At 42.6% G+C, this 20,513-nt stretch overlaps 1 protein-coding gene across 7 annotated transcripts in view; it reads right to left on the bottom strand.

The window, feature by feature from the left end:
* NTRK2 (neurotrophic receptor tyrosine kinase 2) overlaps positions 1–20,513 on the bottom strand; it is a 447,441-nt gene that overhangs the window by 210,527 nt on the left and 216,401 nt on the right. For 5 of the 7 annotated variants that reach the window (XM_049895347.1, XM_049895351.1, XM_049895352.1 and 2 more), the window contains 2 exons: positions 8,441–8,488; positions 2,187–2,375 (listed from right to left, as the gene is read on the bottom strand). In XM_049895347.1, the coding sequence (XP_049751304.1) occupies positions 2,187–2,375; positions 8,441–8,488 (237 nt within the window). The remainder of the gene's footprint in view (positions 1–2,186; positions 2,376–8,440; positions 8,489–20,513) is intronic. The other 2 variants (XM_049895350.1, XM_049895354.1) reach the window with 1 other exon arrangement.

Genomic DNA, 20,513 nt, shown 5'->3' with positions numbered 1-20,513 from the left:
GTGTGGAATTTCTCCATATGACTGAGCACACGGAGCCGGAGCCACGTAAGGATGATTGCGTGAAGGGCCCAGCCAGACTTTATAGGGAAAGAAAAAAGAACGGCCAAATTTTGAAATGATGGTTTGGAGCCCTTGCGTAGAGGCCAGAGATTCAGGGCAGGCTCTGAGTCTTCTCCACTCTCTTCCATTCTTTCCAAGCAGGTTGGCACAAAGCCAAGGCTCCTCCAAAAATACTCTAAATGTCTAATCCAAGACCTTGGCAAAAATCTCTGTGGACTCTAGATTGAGGAGACAACTTTTGGAAACTCTCTTTTAGGATTTTTAATGGAAGAAAGCACTCCCAAATAAAACCAGACTCAACAGCCATCTATCCCACTTCTTCTAAAGAATCTCATTCGGTTTTTGTTTAATTCGCTTTCTTACTCATTTGTTTGTTTTCTCTCATTGGTCATATTGGGCTGATGATGTCTACTTGATTATTCAGCTTTATTTTTCCTCCATCCACAAAGGAAAACAAGTCTCAGTCTTACTAAAAGTACATCATATGGCCCAAAAGTACCAGTGACAAGGTATCAAAGTATCCTGCTCCTAGTGAGAGTAATTAAAATAATGACAGAGTCCCCAACACGGTGTTCTATTTTGCCTTATTTAATGTTCACCTGTTATCCAATGCATACAAGGCATTTCAAAGAATTCTGGAGGATGCTTACCTCATCAAAGGATGCACAATTTAAGCAATGACTCCACTCATCTCATTCACATCATAAAGACAATATTAGGATCAGCAATAGCTTGATTTCAAATAAGACCTTTTACTTCAAGAAGCTCATTATTCTTCACATGTTATTTATCTCATATTACGTATTCACCTGAAAGCTATGTGGGATCCTGTCTCACACGTTACAATCTTTAATACTGTTTTTCATATTAAAAAGGAGCCATGTTGGTGCAATGGTTAAGTGCTTGTCTGCTAACTGAAAGGTCAGTGGTTTGAGCCCACCAGCCGTTCTGCTGATGTGGCAGTCTGCTTCTGTGAGGATTATAGCCTTGGAAACTTTATGGGGCAGTTCCGCTCTGTCCTATAGAGTCACTGTGAGTTGGAATCAACTTGACGACAGTGAATTTTTTCCTACTAAGCTCAAATCCACCCTTAAACATATTTTGGGGTAAATTTGAACAAATAGGTGGGAATCGCAGGTGTTTCTTAATATATGAACAGATCCTATACTCATTGCTGAGTCCCTTATCCCATGGGAGTTCTCAACGGAAAGTCAGTCCCCAACAATCTAGCCTTGCAGTAGTCCTACAAAATCCCTGAAATGGGTCCGGAACACAGTATTTATGTCTGGGTAAGAACATGCAAATAGGTAGAAGATACTCATCAGTGCCAGGGACCCCTGCCATCTGGGCCACCTTCTGTGCTATCCCTCAGGGCCCTTTTTCACATGTCAGGAAAGTCATGGAGTTTCAATGGCATCAGCTTGTTCATCCATTGTGATTTTATTTCTTGTTGAAGCTGTGCTCCATTTTTAATATTTGAGCAGTGGCTCAAAAGACAGATTAAAAAGGCTCAGAGAAAAATCCCAAGCTTCTAAAATCAGTGATTCCCAACAGAAGTGAGAGGGTTAATTTGTTTCTGCAAATTATGCCAGCCCACTTAACATGCACGTCACCTGTTACCATGTCTCTTTGTCATTGTGGCGTCAACACAAGGTCTCATGCTGGGAACTCGAACTGAACAAAGACAACTGAACTACCCCAACCTGATACTGCCTGTGTACAACAGATCACCTTCTATCTATCATGCATATTTTATTACTTTCAACAAGCCAAATTTAAGTTGTCTTCTATCACTGCTCTATGTGCATTCTACCGATATTTCTGGTTTCTGTCTCTTTTTCAAGATAAGCAAGCGTTGACTCCAACTTCATGTTGACAAATGGTTTTGGAAAATGGACCTCAGGAGAAGTCAGTATCTACCCACAGTTCCAATCCCAGCAGGCAACATGCCCTGAGAATTCTATAAGCAACAAACTAAAGGATCTACTCCTTGGGCCAAAAGTCCCAAGAATCCTCAGACATTTCACCCCCTTTCCAGTCATGCTTATCAGGGACTCTGATAAACACATTGGTTGATACAGCTATGCAGCAAACAGGCCAATAAGTATAAACTTAGCTGTACTTACATGTGTCTGGCTTGAGCTGACTGTTGGTGATGCCAAAGTACTGGGGATTTTCAATGACTGGGATCTTGGTCATTCCAATAATGACGGCGTCAGGGCCGCCCTCTGAAGAAGATGGAGTGTTACTCCCATTGGAGATGTGGTGGAGTGGGCTGGCAGAGTCATCATCATTGCTAATAACTGAAGCTGGGCCTGGAGTTGGAAAAAATACATATTCTCCTGTAATTTTTAGACACTTTTATTGAGCTATAATTCACACATATAAAATTCACCCACCTGATGGGTTTTGGTATATTCAGAGTTGTGCAAAAACCACCTCAATCTAGGTTTAGAACATTTTCCTCACCCCAATTAGCAGTCACTTCCCTTTCCCCACCCCTAGTCCTAAGCACTCATGATCTATGTTCTGCCTCTATGCATTTGTTTCTTTGGACATTTCATATTAATGGAATCATGCACTATGTGGTCTTTTGTGACTGGCTTCTTTCACTTAGTCTAATGCTTTCAAGGTTCATCCATGTAATAACGTGTAAGTATTTTATTTCTTTACATTGCCAAATAATTTTTCATTGTATGAATATACAGGTAGTCCCTGACTTACAACGGGGTTCCATTCCAACCGCTCTGTCATAAGTTGGTTCTGACGTAAGTCAAATACCTCATTTTTTTCTTTTTTTTAGTTTCATTATTATTGTCTTTTATTATCAGTGTCTTTATAAATCATAACATTGAACATCTGCAAGTGGACATATGAGAATGATAACATCAGCAAATTATGTGATGCAATATTATAAAAAAAAAATATGTAGTACATATTGCCAACAATAAGATGGAGATGTATGGAAAAAACACAGTCCTAAGTGTGGTTTGTCTTAACTCAAGTACTTCCTAAGTCGGAGACTGCCTGTACCACCTTTTGTTTCTCTGTTCATCAGTTAATGAGCATTTGGGCTCTGTCCACTTTTTGGCTATTATGAATAGTACTGCTAGGAAGATAGGAGCCCTGGTGGTACAGTGGTTAAAGTTGTAGGCTGCTAACTAAGACGTTGGTGGTTCAAACCCATCAGCCTCTCTGCAAGAAAGATAGGCAGTCTGCTTCCTTGAAAGGATTTCAGCCTTGGAAACTCTATGGGGCAGGTCTCCTCTGTCCTACAGGGTTGCTATGAGTCGGGATTGACTCGATGACAATGGGTACAGGCTAGGAACATTTGTGTACAAATTTTTGTGTAGACATGAAATTTTCATTTCTCCTGAGTGGAATTCCTGGGGCATATGGTAGCTCTACATATAATATGTTGAGGACCTGCCAATTGTTTTCCAAAGGGCTGCATCGTTTTATATTCCCACCAGCAATGTATTAGGGGTTTGTCTACATCCTTCTCCTGTAATGTTATATCCAGCCTTCCTCTCTGCTCTCTGAATGCCTTTAGAACACTCTGTCATTGAAACTCACAGCATGACCCCAGGATTCCTGTTTCACACATACTGAGAGATGTACTAGAAATCTGAAGACCTGAGTTATTTTCCCCACTCCTCGGACAACACACTTACGTTCTTTGGACTTCTACATCCACTTTTGTTGTAAAATGTGCAAAATAATGTCTGCTTGTTATTTTATGAGATGGAAATGAGGCTACTGATATTAAAATGTATTACCAATTTGAACCTGCTTTTTGAGTATGAATTATTACCAGGTATAGTTCACTGGACTATCTCATTACTATGTCCCTCTTACTCTATGTTCTCTGAGTAGCTACATCACTTTCGCCTACAAAGTATTTTCATAACAATAGTGGAATGAAAACTCAATCCAATGGCAAAATTACCTGCTTTGCCTTCAGCAGGTAGCTGTACTGTCACCTGCAGGATTGCTACATGGATGTCTTTATACTAAAGTAATAACCATACTGTTTTTCATACAGCGCTTAAACTTTCTAGTTCAGATTCTCAGAATGTACATGCCTATACAAATGGTTTACTGTGTCTCATCTAAACAGTTCATCCATTAAACACTAAACTCATACTGTTTGCAACCAAACATGGACCCAAAAAATAAAGATTTATGTGATGTCTCAAGACAGTTAAGATCTTGACAGCTCATGGTAGGCACTCCATACATGGGAGGTAGATAAAGCTCCCTAAATAGATCTCACACACATTTCTGAAGTGTAGTGAATGGATCCAAGGTCCCACTGAAGCAGACCCCTGTCCACAGGCACTGAAGAAGCCAAGAGGAAGACAGAGAGAGAAAGGACAAAGAGGGAAAGACAAAGGAGAGACGGTGAGCAGGCAGAACCAAAATCCCAGGCAAGCCAAATGCATACTAGGAAAGACAAAGTCTGAATTTCTAGTTTCTGGGCAAAGGAATGGGTTTTCTTCCAACCCGTGAGGATACATGTTTCGGCACCTTCTTCCATACCCTACCTTTACGCTCACACTTCATCAATTCTAAAAACAAAATTGTCGTGTCATACATTTTTGAAGCAACGAAGAAATATAATGGTTGCCCTTCTCTCAATCCCCAAGATCCATTTCTCCCTTCATATGGGAACTATGGAGTCCCTGGGTGGTGCAAACGGTTAACAATCTCCACCATTAACTGAAAGGTTGGAGATTCATTCAAGTCCACCCAGAGGCACCTCAGAAGAAAGGCCTGGAAATTTACTTCTGAAAAATCAGCCACTGAAAACCCCGTGGAGCACAGTTTTATTCTGACACACATGGGATCATCATGAGTCAGAATCACCTTGATGGCAACTGTTTTTATGGGGATCATCACAGTTTGCAGTGATATCAATTGGATATTCCCCTGCTCTCTGTGTCTTAGACAAATGACGCAGAAGGCAGTCAAGTGCTTTTACAGGTAATTTTAAGACGCATTCTCTCAAGAGGATGTGCATTTCAGTTGCCTTTAATGATATACTCCGGCTTCATTCTGCAAACGAGTCCTCACACAGTCAATTTCGAAGCCACAGTGCACACAAAGTGAAGGCAAGCCCACCAATTGGATGCTAGCTCACCTGTGTCAGTAAAGAGATGAACTCCTGCCAAGAAGAGCTACAAAGACATGTGCTCTCTAAAGCCCTCACCATCTCTGGTTTATGATTTGCTTCCTGGTAGGCTTAAATCACCCAGAGTTTAAACCTAGGTCTGGCCAGCGTTGGAAAACAGAAATGTGTTATGCTAAGGTTTGGGATCTTGTCATTAAAATTTTCCCACCACTGGGAAGCTGTTCCCTCATGCGAGGTGACTAAAGCAGGCTACTGCCTGAGCTCCTCCTGGTGGGGTGCAATCACAGCCACACATTTCTTAGCAGACTCCAAGACTGCACCTTCCACCCGCTCCCCACAAAATGCCAAAAGCTGTTATTTCAAATACTCCCCATGCTGCCATAAGGCCAGCGAGTGCTAGCTCCTCCTGGGACCCTTGCAATGATTGGAAACGCACAGAATCCAGCTGCTCTCTTCTCTGATCCTCCTCTGGCCCAGGTCAGGCTATCAACATCAAGCAGCATTCCATCATTTTTGAGGATGTTGATACCTAGAAGACAATCTTGAAATTCTCCGAGGAATTCAGTCTTGAAACCATCAACCATCTATACAGTTGAACCCTGTCTTGAAGAGTTCAACCAAGGAACTTATTCTCTGCTTCAGCTCTTCCTTCAAAGCAAAACCCTTTCCTCCCTTGGCCTCTCCAGTTAAAACCCCCAACTCTGATGCATCAGATCACAGGTGATTGGGTTCACTGTTTAGAGAAGAAAATGTTGACGCAGAGAAGCAGTAGAAAGAACCAGAGGTAATTTTTCAAAACCCTTTTCACTTTGCCAGAAAGCTTTTGTTGATAAATCGGAACAACACATAAACCTGGACAATTTATCAAGCAGAATATTAATATGAGTGCTGTTGCCCACATTATTAATGTTCCAAATCCTAGAAGATTGATAAGGCTGGCAAAGTGGCAGGGATTAAGCCCATTTTTCTATGAGCATTTTGATATAATGAAGTATAGAGCACAGGAAAGTTGGGAAGGAGGAAACGCTCTCAGCCGGGACAATGGATGTCTATATAATTTGACAGCAGCCTGTCTGTGCCTATCATGGGAGCGTCTTTGTGTGTCTGTGCACGCATTCGAGCAGACACACGAACATGACAGACAGAAGAAGAGTCAGGGGTACATCCCAGTGTGTTATGAGAAATTCATAAGAGGACTTGAAAAACTACATTATAATATTAATAAAAAGTTTTAAATTGCCGGGGTGTACACACCTGCCGAGTATGGGGTTGATACTTCCAATCACAGAACTGACAAATAGGAGTTATGCCTGGAAACATTTTCAGCCCATTTTCATTTCACTATGTCTCTGAAGCAAAGAGGCATTTTTCTTTCATCAAGAGGTACTTGGTATCCTGTACATATGCAGACATTTCTAAGCCTAACGGAGACCCATCCCCCTGTGCTAAGAATCAGTGAAGATCATCTGGTAAAGGGGTATTCCCTCGAAGGGGAGAGAAGTGAGTATTCCTGAGAAGCCTCCCAGATGCATTGGAGCTGGAGGTATAATTCTGAAGGAAAACTTTGCTGCAGCCTCAAAGGGTGCAACCATATTTTGAAGCTTTCCAGGAAAAAGTTTCCCTCTGCAGCACAAACTGGCTTGGAAAACTATTTAGGTGGTAACAGCAAATTACTGTTTGGTGGAGGGAAGACCCCTATCTCCCACTGTCCATGGGAGAGTTGGTCACCTTCTGCCCCTCACCATATACAAAGCTTTAATTAAAACCTGGCACCATTATGACTGCCCCGGCAGGACAATCCCTCAGGTAGCTTGGCAAAGTATCTGAAATTTGCCTCTGGGGAGCTGCCTAGGAGAAAAACAAGCTGGTTGAACTTGATATTCCACCTTTTCCACATCTCCACTTCCCCTTTGCTGGTTTGGAGACTTTACCTCGGAATTCACAGGGATAGTTCAAGGTCAAGATGGCTTTTCTCCTTTCGGACCCTTCCTAACTCAGTCTGCCACAGACTGCTACCCCTGTGCTCAGCCAGCTTGTCGTTTCTGGATCCCTGAACAGATCCAAACATCCCTGGGTGGTGCAAATGGTTAACCTGCTCGGCTACTACCTGGAAGGTTGGAGGTACCTCAGAAGAAAGACCTGGAGATCTACTTCTGAAAAATCAGCCATTGAAAACCTTGTAGAGGTTCTACTCTGACACATGTAGGGTTGCCATGAGTCAGAGTACACTCAACAGCAACTGGTTGGTTGGAACAGACATTGATAGGGGCTACCCCACAAGAAAGGGCCTGATGTCAGGAAACAGGGCTTCTTGTATGAATGGAGAGGATGGGATGTACCAGTATGTGGTGGGTGGTTCAGAACTGTACGTAGAGAATGGATAGACAAGTATGGGGTGCGTGGTTCAGAACCAGAAACTCTATGATGCTGATACACGTCCCGACTTTGAAATCTCACCTCTAACCAACCTTGCTATAGAAATAAATACTAACCAGCAGATGCCCAGATGGTCAGAAGTTGGCAAAGCATATGAAAGATGTAAGACAGCCTGTCTTTTCATGCTTTCTAAGCAATTCTTGTTCATTGTCTCTGAGTCCATAAAAAATACTGAACAAATTAGAGGTCCTGGGAGATCACACCTGATTTCAATCCTAGTGACGAGAGACATCATCTGCGCTCACTTGGTGAGCTACAAAGGCTGCTTTTCAGTTGTCAGCACACAGTCTGAATGCAAGGAGTAGAATGCAATCAGGCACAAATCACAGCGTCTGGATGTGGGAGTCTGTTTTGAAAGTTGGTGAAATGGTCATAAATGAAGAGCTGATTTACCACGTCAGAAATCTATTACACCGCATCTTGGCCAGTGGAAGAAAGTTAAGATCCAAACTTGCTCAGGCATGAATATTCGGCCAACTACGCGTTGGATGTGTCATTGTAATGGACTTACATTCTAGTTCTATAACCCTCTTAAAAGACTCATCACAATCTAGAATAGGAGGACAGTTGACACTTACCCTAGGATAGTAACAAGTCAAATTCAAAAATGCGAAACAATTTACTGAACTTAATTAAAAAAATGGAATGCCTTTTTTCTGGAAACTTCTAGGCCTCCTTTTTCAACAAATCGGAAACGAGGAACACAGAAAATGAATCCAAGGCCAATGGATATAGACAGGGTCTAAGCAGTTTCATCTGAATTAAACAACATGAACTCAGGATTTAGCCAAAAAAAGAGTAACTACTTACCAACACCTTGTCTTGATTTAACTTTCCCAAATCCAAACCATGAGAAATCTGAAAACCACAACAAAACATAAAATAAACTTCGAACCACAAGAGTAAACCAGAGGCAGTCAGCACTATCCTTAGTGAAATAACTCAACGAACTTCCATGAAAAACTCTACTGGGGGCCAAAGTTTCCTCTTAAACACCTGGAAACTAACCCTTGGATTTTTATGTCAAGATTTATTTCCGAGCTTGAGAACGTGGAGGTTCAAATCAGATAAGAGATAACAGGCTGTCTTCAAGAAAAATGGCCACAACCCAGGGTGGACAGCTCGGAGCATCTTGCTTTCTTTCCTACTGTTTCTCTTCACCCTAGGAGGAAAGACCATTGCTTCGTATTGAATCAAGGAGCTGGAAAACAGCAGGGACGAAAACCCACAATGCATTTGACAAACGTACTGTGATCCTGAACTGCAGCAATGTGGGCAAAAAAAATAATAAGAGAAAACAATCTTTTCTGAAGCTGAGACAGGAATTAAAAAAAAAGAAAAAAGCACAAAATCCCATGGGAGATCTGACGCTTTGGGTGGATGGGGATTCAGGAAGGAGAGGGGGATCTTAACTGACCACGGATTCCCACCACTGACTTGCTGGGTGGCTGTGGGCAGCTCCCTGGAGCTCTGGGTCTCTTAGAGCTCAGTTTCCCCGAGGTACATATAAGAAAACATCTGACAAATCCTTTAAGGCTCTTCATTAAATAAAGCCACAGTGAAATGTTTGTTTCTGGGCCTGCCTATTCCCTTCTAGGTAGTTTCCACTGGGTTCAAAGTGAATTCTGCACAGGGAGAAATCCTTAGCTGAGGCAGATAAAGGTCCCTGAGTTACACAAATGTTTTTGCTCTGCTATAACTGAAAGGTTGGCAGTTCGAATCTATCCACCTCAGCATTTCTATTTCTATTTTACAGAGAACTCATGAAAGGAAAATACCATCACAATCGCTCACTGATCACACGTTTCAGATTATTTTCACTCTTTATAATAAACACAACTGCAATGAACATCTTTGCACATCATAAGTGCTTCTCCTCCTATTTTCGTAAGTAATTCTCTTAGAAAGAACCCTAGAAGTGAAAATACTGGGTCAAAAGGGATGACCATGGTTAAAGTTCTCAACACGTGTTACCAAATCGCATTCCAACTATAACAGGTCTCACTTTCACCAACAGTGTGTGTGCGTGAGCGGATAGGAGGGAAGGTTGGGGCCCCACCCAGTGGAAAAGCTAAGGGTGAACCACCTCCCTACTTTTATTCTGCCATTTGCATAACCTTACCTAACTGAGAGACCTGGCAAACACTCCCACTCCCATCTGTGCCACATGACCCACTGATGATGATGATGATGACAACAATTAATGCCATTGAGTTGATTCCGACTCATAGCGACCCTCTAGGACATAGTAGAACTGCCCCATATGCTTTCCAAGGAGCTCTTGGTGGATTTGGACTGCCAACCTTTTAGTTAGCACTGGAACGCTTAACCACTGTGCCACTAGGGCTCCATGAACCCATTAATGTCCCACATCTCTAAGGCTGCTGTTCTGCAAATGTTCAACAAGGGAAACTGCAGGTGTGAACAGAGTAACAGCCCTTCTAATTTATGTAGTCATTACAGTTCACCAAGTGCCTCCATCCACCCCCAGACTCTTCTCCCTTGGTCCTCAGCCAAACCTTGTGAGTGACATATTATCCTTTGTTTATTGACACAGAACTGAGACTCGGAGAGGCTGGTAGACTTAGCAAAGGTCACAATTCGTAAGTGATGGAGCAGGGACTCAGCCTTCTCATGCTAAATCCAGGTTTTTGTTTTTTTTTCTTTCAATCACAGTTGCCTTTCTAATGTTCCGAAACACTTAGCCAAAGTAGTCAAATTTTACAACATTATAATTTTACAGATAGAAAAACACTGTAAGTATTCATTCATTTTCATTTATTCATAGTAGAGAAACCATAAAAAATAAGCTGCAGAGCCTGTCCTCAAGGAGCTTACAGTTGTAGATAAAGTACCCTGGAAGCATACCCAGGGTGCTATGGGAACTCAGAGGAGAAGCATCTATTTCAGTATGGCGGGTTAAGTCAAGAGAGAGTTCTGTGAATTTTGGACAACAAATTAGAATTGGCCAATGAGAAAAGCAGAAAGAGCAATACTTATGTAAATAGTTCCAGTAAACTATTGAGTCGATTCCAACTCATGGTGATGCGGATTTCAATTGCTGGCTTTTCCAAAGTATAACTCCAGGTCTTTCTTTCAAGACACATCGGGGTGGACTCAAACCTCCAATCTTTCAGTTAGCAGCCAAGTGTGTTAACTGCACCACTCAAGGAATCTTTTTTAAGTAGATCAGTCATGGCTAAAGTGGGGAGCTAAAGAGTGTTGTTGCATGTGTCAAGAAGCTGATACAGCTGGAAAGGGGAAAAGCTAGAAAGGTAAGCAAGGATCTAGTTAAGGGTTTGGATTTTATTGTGAAAATTGTGGGTAGGTACTAAAAAGGTATCTCAGGTCAGGAAGTAACATGATCAAGATTAATTTTAGAAAAAATCATTTTGGTTACATGGTAGAAACTGGATTATGCAAGGGAAAGGCCGAGGGCAAGAGAATGGTTAAGGAGGCTTTTAGAGAAATGAAGGCATGAGAAAATGGTGATCTGAACTGGGTATTGAGGAGGTGGGAAGGTGAAGATAAGGGGGCATGTTTGTCAGTTCTGTTTAGGGGAATCAACAGAACTTGATAACTGATTGCAAGTTAAGGAGAATACGGAGAAGGAACAAAGGAGGTTTGGGGTTTGAGCTATGAGGTATAAGATGATGCTACCCATAGAGTCTCCAAGGAACTTAGAAGGGGAGCAGGTGTAGGGGACGAACTGAGAGCATTGGCTTGGGACACAAGCCCCAGATAAGATGTCCATGCAGAGAAAACGTAAGAGGAAAGTTGGCAAGACGGTCTTGAGCCCAGGAAACAGGTCTAACACCAAGATTGGGTTCGCCCAAGGTCTAGAGTCCACAGTTTGGCTGGAGGGCCAAAGCTAGGTGCTGTACTTAGGACAAAGTTCTTGTTTCAACAGATGCGACACTCTTCTGCAGGCGCAAAAGGAGGGCACTCAACTGAGGCCAACTTTTGACCAACTTATTCCTAAATCTCTAAAATATTTCTAAGTCCTCTTGAACAGTGACACAGCCACTATGTAGCAGAGAATACGGTCTTCTTGACCACACTGGAGAGTACTTGGAAAATGTAACAGACCAGGAATAGAAAGGTCAAATTGATACCTCTCCCTGTGAAGTCCTTCCTTGCTCAACAGCTCTTTCTTGATGGATTTAAGCAGTAGTCTTCAAAGCTTCATGTTAAATTTCACCAGCAAAATTTTCCCACAAGGCCAAAAAAGAAACAGTTTCTCAATTTCCTGTGATGTTTCACCCACTGGGAGTCGAGTCCTGCCAAACATTCTTTTTTCTTTTCTGCCTAATAAGAGACACTTTATTCACAGCAAAAGAAAGGGCTCCTTCTAGTTGTGGTGAGCTTAAAGGAACCCCTCCTTCTGGAATCTTGACTGACAAAGACCGTAAATTATAAACTTAATTAATTAATTAAATCCATCTCCTTCTGAGGAAAGCTCAACCTTCCCTGACCAGCGAGGGAGGACTCAGAGCCAAATAACACATTAACACGTTAGCAACTCTAAGATGGAACTCAAACTAAATAAAATAAACGGCAATAAGGATTACTTTCCAAACGTCTTTCAAAGGAAACAGCTAAAACCTAGGGGGCTGCGCGGGTGATATTTATGCTACAAGAAAGAGATTTAGAGAAAGGAGCCAGAAATGGAGGCAAAATGGAAGAAACCAAATCTTCCCTGTGGGTGATAAGCTGTAGAAACACAGAAGTCATTGTTTGAAGGGTTCTGAGCTCAAGAGAGGGGTTTCTGGATTTTATTCTTAAGTTTCAGAAAATTCACTTAGATTTTTAGTATGTTAAGACCAAAGGCAGCTTTTCTCTCCTTTTAATCCTGGAGAAATTCAAATTTGCTGTTTTCAAATGTGATTTCTTGATATCTTAAGGGAACGCTCACCATCCTCAACCCCCAAGAAAAGCATCTCTCACATCGTAACGGAAGCACGTAGGAAAATATGGTTCACTCCCAGAACGTACTTCACCTCCAATTTCTTACAGCCACACCCACTCCCTAAAATATTCATGACAGAGAAAGCTCTGGGTTGCTTTGCTGGAGGAAAGGCAAGGACCAAACAGTGGAGAGCCCAGGGTAGATGCTCAACAAGTGCTTGACTGAGGAACTGATAGACTGTTACTTCAAACAAAGACCAAGATTACTGGTCACTGGAGTGAAGGGGAAATGCATAGAAAGGATCGCTTTGTTGGCAACATAATTGTCTCCCTTTCCTACTGATATATAATTGGAGTGAGTAATAGTTTGCTTCAAATTCATTCCAGTTCCTCAGGGCACAGAACAGTATGATTTGGGGCCAAGTTTCCACTTCAACTTAATCTTTTATTTAAGGATAAAACCTTTATTCAAGAAAGACCCATCTCCACAGCCTAGGAAGGGGGCTTGCTTTGAGTTAAACTGGTTCTGGGAACCGGTTCCGGGAACCGTGAAGCAAAGGATATTGGTATCCTCCTGACTAACCTTCTTTTGGCTTCATCCCTTTGCTTCTCTTGAACTTCCAATGTCACTTATTTCCATTGTCCTCTAAGAAAAGTAACACCAAGCATACCCTTTGTAACTAATATGAAGAAAAATATATGCATTGTGGCTGAAGCTGTTAGTCGCCCTCTGAAACCTGTTCAGCATCATAGCAACATGCAAGCCACCCTTAACAGACAGGTGGTAGCTGCACATGAGATGCTTTGGCCAGGAATCAAACCCGGGTCTACCATGCAGGAGGTAAGAAGTCTACCACTGAACCACTGATGTCTCACAGTTAACACATGTAGATAAAGAAAAAGCACACGCAGTTGAGGTGTTATTAACTGATTCTGTGACTTCCCAGCCCCCCACCACAAATTCAAAACTGTGTGTCATACGATGCACATTTTTCTGGAAGGTCCATAGATTTCATCAGATTTCCAAAGCGTTCTTCACTCCAAACACTGAGAACCACTGACATGCGCAGAAATAGTTATAGAGACCAGGAGATAAGTGCAGCCGTACTATGCCTTTGTGTTTAATTACATTCCCTGCAGCAGTCCGTCTGGGTGTTGACAGCCCTCCATCATCTCTTGCCTAGATTTCTGCAGAACCTCTAGTTTGTCTCCTGCTTCATTCCTGTCTCCCCCAGTCTCCTCATGGAGCTGCCAGAGTATTCATTTTCAAATATAATCATATTACATCATTCGCCTGCCTAAAATTGTGTAAAGCTTTCTCACCACATTTAGTCCAAACTTTTTGGTCATCACTATAGAGCCTTGCATAACATGAGTGGCTTCATTCAACCTACCCAGCCCCTCCGTACAACCCATTTCCTAGGAAACAGCCACTGTGGCCTCTGTTCTGTTCCTCCTTTGCATGTCTCTTGCCTCTGCTCACAACCCTGTTTTCAGGCTCTTTCCAAGTCTGACTGCTTCTCATCCTTCAGGTTTTAGGTCAAATATCACATGCTGAACAGGGCCCAGCCTCACTGTCCCAGCTCCTTTCTAGTCACTCTCTATTATATACCAATAAATGTATTTATTGTTGTTATGTATTTAAGTTGTTGTGTATTATCTGTCTCCTTCACTAGAAGTGAGCTCCAAGAAGCCAATCACTGTCTTAGACTAGGACCCCCAGAAACAGACTCTGACTCAAGGATCCGAGTGCAGGTAGCTTTATTGGGAAGGAGTCCCAAGAAGCACCAGTGCTGGAATGAGGAAGTGAGACAGGGCAGGAAAGAAATCCTGTAATCAATACATTATTTAATGGGTTATACAGTGGACAAAAGAGCTGCTGTTGAGTTCACTCCAGTTCATGATGACCCCGTGTGTGCCAGAATAGAGCTAGGTTTCGTAGGGTTTTTCAGTGACCTTTTGAAAGCAGATCTCCAGGTCTTTCTTCTGATGTGCCTCTAGGTGAACTCAAACTCCCAACCTTTCAGTTAGCAGCCAAGCACATTAACTGTTTGCACCATCCAGGGTCTCCACGTGGTGGACAACTGGTGTCAAATCCCTGGGGAATTTGGGGAGACAGGGTGTAGAATGTACCTCAGAATTCTCCCTTCCAAAAGGTGAGGCAGGTGGGTCAGGTACCCTCTAACCGTCATCTGTCAATAGGCCTTTGCATGTACCCAGCAGGTCTGGGCTGGTGAGACTGAAAGGATATGGGTGGGACACCAACAGCATCTCCTACAGGGACCTGGTTTATGTAGCCCACCACCAGCTCCAGTCCCTATAACAGACCCTCCATTCATACTTCAGAAAGTATGAATGAATAAATGAATGCAAACAACAATTTTAAAAAAGTACAATATGAAGTACATCGAGGGTAATAAAAGTACCAATATGCAAATGATACACCTGATGTACAAACCACTACGTTGTACAAATGTATCTGTTACCCTCCTGATTCATGCGTGGCCCTCCATTTGAACCTCACCAAAGACAGTATTTAAAGGTGAGCAATACCTAAAAAGAAGTCCCTGGGAGGTGCAAACAGTTAACGCATTTGGCTGCTTATCAAAAGTTTGAAGGTTTGAGTTCACCCAGAGGCACCTTGGAAGAAAGGCCTGGTGATCTACTTCTGAAAACCCAGCCATTGAAAACCCTATGGAGCACAGCCCTGCTCTGACACACATGGGGTTGCCATGAGTCAGGATCAACTGGACAGCAACTGATTTTCTGGTTTAAATACTTAGAATGCAGCACTCCAGGCAGCAGGGTGGAATAAAAATGGTCGACTACATGTCAGAAGGTGTGAGTTCTCTGTAGAAGTTCTTTGGGAGAAAAGAACTACATGGCATTGGTTGAGTCACTTCCCTCTAGTAACCTCCTCCTACTCCATGAAGACAGGTGGAGAAATGGCATCTAAGGCCCATTTAAGCTCTAACATTTTATGGTACTAATCCTTAGGCACTGTGACAGGGGACAGTTGTCACATGGCCTTATATAGTTTTTTTTTAGCGTGATTATTTTGGGATTGTGAGATCATGTATAATTTAAGGAAAAGCACTTCGTCAACTGGCCTAGATTTTCTCCTGCTAAATAATACTTGGATGCTTTTTGGTCACTATACCCTCATCTTAAGAGAAGGGCCAGTGCTCTGCAAAAAGAATTTTAGAAATTAGTATACACTGACTACTTGTTACATGCCAGGAACCTTACTAAACCCGTTGCCATCGAGTCGATTCCAACTCATACTGACCCTATAGGACAGAGTAGAACTGCCCCCATAGGGTTTCCAAGGAGTGCCTTGCAGATTTGAACTGCCGACCTTTAGGTTAGCAGCCATAGCACTTAACCACTTCGTCACCAGGGTTTCCGGAACCCTACTAGAGATCATATATTACTTTTAATTGCCAACCAAACCTACTACTGTTGAGTCGATTCCAACGCATAGCGACCCCATAGGGTTTCCAAGGCTGTAAATCTCTACAGAAGCAGACTGCAGAGCCACGGGTGGTTTTGAACCACCAAACTTCCGGTTAGCAGTTGATCGCTTTAACTTTAATTAGATCAAATTAATCGGCTTCTATAGTAGTCTTAATTCACTATGCGTCGGAATCGACTCGAGGGCACTGGGTTTGGTTTTACAGTAGTCCTGGGGAAAAAAAAAAGCAGGCTAAAGGCCTTAAACCCCTTAGACTTAAAGTTCAGAATTCTAAAGTAAGGATAGGCAAAACTGGACTTGGGGAAAGATGTCCTGATCTCATATGACAAACATTTAACTTTGAGGGAAAAACAAACGCCTACCACTTCTCTCTTTCACTTTGAATGTGTGGACCATTTCAAAGAAAATTCAGTTGGTCTACATCTCAGTCATTCACAATAAAACAATACAAAGCGTTGGAGTTTTTTGTTTGTTTTTTATTGTGCTTTAGGTGGAAGTTTACAGCTCAATTTCTCATACAAAATTTAATACACAAATTGTTATGTGACACTAACTGCAATCCCTATAATGTGACAGAACACTCCCCTTTCTGCCCCGGAGTTTCCCGTGTCCCTCCAACCAGCTCCTGTCCCTTCCTGCCTTCTCGTTTTGCCCCCGGACAGCGGCCGCCTTTTTGGTCTCCTGTATCTACTTGAACTAAGAAGCACGTTCTTCGTGAGTATTACTTTATGTTTTACGGTCCAGTCTAACCTTTGTCTGAAGAGTGGCCTTTGGGAATGGTTTTAGCTCTGAGTTAATAGAGCGCCCGGGGGGCCATGTCTTCTGAGATTCCTCTAGTCTCAGTCAGACCATCAAGTCTGGTCTTTTCATGTGAACTTGAGTTCTGCACCACACTTTTCTCCCGCTACATCAGGAACTCTCTTGTGTTTTCCATCAGAGCAGTCATTGGTGGTAGCCGGGCTGGTCTCAGGCTGATGGAGTCTCTGGTTTATATGCCCCCTTTTGTCTCTTGAGCTAATATTTTCCTTGTGTCTTTGTTGTTCTTCATTCTCCTTTGCTCCAGGTGGGTTGGGACCAATTCATGTATCTTAGATGGCCTCTCACAAGCTTTTAAGACCACAGACACCGCTCACCAAAGTGGGATGCAGAACACTTTCTTAATAAACTTTGTTACGCCAATTGACCTAGAAAAAAACCCACTGCCATCAAGTCAAAGATGTCCCCTGAAACCATGGTCACCAGACCCCAGCCCCTGCTGTTCTGTCCCTCGAAGTGTTTGGTTGTATTCAGGAAACTTCTTAGCTTTTGGTGTAGTTCAGTTCTGCTGGCTTCCCCTGTATTGTGTGTTGTCCTTCCCTTCACCTAAGATGATTCTTATCTACTATCTAGTTAGTGAATTCCCCTCCCCCACCCTCCCTGTTGGTTTGTTTTAATCTATTGTAAATTCCAAAAGGCTTTTTCTCTCAAAGGCAGTCACCATATTGCCTGGGTGGATGAGAGAGGGAACCTGGAATTCCTTGTAATTAGCTTCCAAGCTTGGAACTTGGAGAAAGTCAGGACAACTTCTAGTTAACAATAATATCTGGCAGAGATGAAAGAGTCCTATCAAAACTTCTCCTTTCTACCATACCACCCTTTTGATAACTCCAAACCCTTTATTAATATTTTCTCAGCTGTCAAAAGCTCCCTACAAGGAAGGCAGATGAAGTCTGTTTCTGAGAGCACGCGCACATACACACACACACATACACACACATTTCCCCGTTAACATTGTCTTAAGGTGGCATGAGGCGTGCTCCAAATTTCCCTCTCTGCAGGAGAATGTTGGTTACCACTCAAAGCTAGTCTTTGTGAAGGAAATTGGCTGATTCTTGGAGAATCATCTTAGAAGCGATGTAAGTGGCCCTTAAAGAGAGTGACAAGCCCACAGGGTCTGGCAAAGACTTTAAGTCAGATTCCCGTGAGCTCTTGTTCCCATGGAAAACCTAAACAATAACTCAGACACGGGGATGGTGCCAAGTCACCTAGCGAGGCCAATGGAGAGGACACTGTGCTCTGCAGGCTTCCTTGTTCAGGGTTTGTTGGTACATTAAATGTATTTGGAAATGCCTTTGCAATTTCTGCTATATATTTATAGTTACATTAGTATTTATGCCATATATACGTATACATAATGCAAATTCTTTTTTGGTTCCTCTAAACCAACAATAGGGGTGGTGCAACAGTTAACATGTTCAGCTGCTAACTGAAAGGTTGGAGGTTCGAGTCCACTCAAAGGCACCTTGGAAGAAAGTCTGGATGATCTACTTCTGAAAAATCAGCCATTCAAAACCATATGGAGCACCGTCCTACTCTGACACACACGGGGTCATCATGAGTCAGAAGCTACTTAAAAGCAACTGTTTTTATACCAACGTGTCTTCTAGCTAATGAGAAGCACCAGGTAGAATATTTTTTTGTGTTTATATCGGGGAGATTTTGGAGGAGAAAAGGAGGGTCATAGGGTATCCAGCCATGCTTCTCGTTACAGGATATTTTCAATTTTCAACCGTATTCAAATTCTACCCTCCAGTCTGGGAAGAGAGTGACCACCTTCATGTCATCTGCAGCACTTTTGTCTCTGTCTTCAGGGACCCCTTGTTTCAGTTCCCACCCACCAGCCATCCTCCAGACTTGAATCCAGCCAAGGTCAGGAAACGTGTGAGTCCGCTACAATAGCCGAGATGTTCATTTGATTCTGTTACTGTGTGTTTTTCTATTAAGAAGTTCCCATAATGAAATAGAACACGATAGGATTTTATATACACTTATAAAGCTGGGTGGTGAATAAAAATAATTCAATGAAATGACCACAAATAGAGCAAAATGAAAACCCGTTATTTAAAATGTTGTACTGGCCAACTGATTTAACTATTAGCCACCCTGCTTAAAATCACTTCAGGTCTTTACACATTAGCAATGGAAAAAACTCAAACCCGTAAGATGAAATTGCATTTTCTTTCCCTAGTGTTTGCCCAGTAAATATCCATGTGCTCTTTAAGGTCCACTGCTTTTCTGGAAATTAATCAAAATTGATTCCCTAGGTCATTGGTTCTCAGAGGGGGTCGTTCTGCCTCCCAGGCGCCTTTGGGCAAAGTCTGGAGACATTTTGGGTTGTCACAATGGCAGGAGGGGACGCTACTGGCATCTAATGGATAGAGGCCAGGGATGCTGCTAAATATGCAACAATGCACCCGACGGGACAGTCCCACACAGGAAAGAATTTACAGCCAAAATATCAGTAGTGCCCCAAAACCAAACCCATTGCTGTTGAGTCAATTCTGACTCATAGTGACCCTATAGGACAGAGTAGAACTGCCCGATAAGGTTTCCAAGGCTGTGATCTTTACAGAAGCAGACTGCCACATTTTTCTCCCACAGAGCAGCTGGTAGATTGGAAGCACCGACCCTTTTGGTTAGCAGCCGAGTGCTTTTAACCACTGTCAATAGTACGGAGGTTCAGAAAACTTAGCCTAGGCCATAGGATAGCAGGAGTAGAATTTACCCTTGAACCTTTTATGCCTATTAAAAAGAAACCCTGACCAGACTATTCCCCTGTCACCACTGGATTTTAGCCTCCTTCAAGTTATTCCAGTGTCGCTGCTACTGGTCTCCTGGCTGCCAGTCACACTCTCTCTGTTTATCTCACGCCTCCCAGGAAACAGCTCTGATTATTTCTGCTGCTTTTTTAATAGAGGGGCAATGCAGTTCAAAGAAGGAGAACTGGACTTGGACTCAGCGAGTAGGGTTTGAGCCTTGGACCCACTATTTCCTGGCAGACACCCCACAATGACTTAGTCTCTCTCTGAGTACCTCCTCTGTTGATGGGAACAATAATTACTGTCCTGCCCAACTGACAGGGCTGTTGTATGGATCATGTGAGCTGATGTACCTGTCAGACCTTTGTAAAAGCTCAGGTATTATACAAATATAGAAAATTCAATATATAAACATGTAGTTGTTGTTAGGCGCCGTCGAGTCAGTTCCTACTCATAGTGACCCTATGTACAACAGAACGAAACACTGCCTGGTCCTGCGCCATCCTCATAATCGTTGTTATGCTTGAGCCCATTATTGCAGCCACTGTGTCAGTCTATCCTGTTGAAGGTCTTCCTCTTTCCCGCTGACCCTGTACTTTACCAAGCATGATGATCTCGTCTAGACACTGATCCCCCCTTACAACATGTCCAAAGTTATGCGAGACGTAGTCTCGCCACCCTTACTTCTAAGGAGCATTCTGGTTGTACTTCTTCCAAGGCAGATTTGTTCATTCTTTTGGCAGTCCATGGTATATTCAATATTCTTCACGAACACCACAATTCAAAGGTGTCAATTCTTCTGTAGGGTTGCTATGAGTCAGAATTAACTCAACGACAATGGTTTAATGGTTTAATTTATAAACAAAACCAAAAGAAAAAACAAAACCCGTTGCCATCGAGTTGATTCCGACTCACAGTGACC

Source organism: Elephas maximus, chromosome 9 (assembly GCF_024166365.1).
Source record: "Elephas maximus indicus isolate mEleMax1 chromosome 9, mEleMax1 primary haplotype, whole genome shotgun sequence".
Taxonomy (NCBI): Eukaryota; Metazoa; Chordata; class Mammalia; order Proboscidea; family Elephantidae; genus Elephas; species Elephas maximus.
This window is presented reverse-complemented; position numbering and strand designations above follow the sequence as displayed.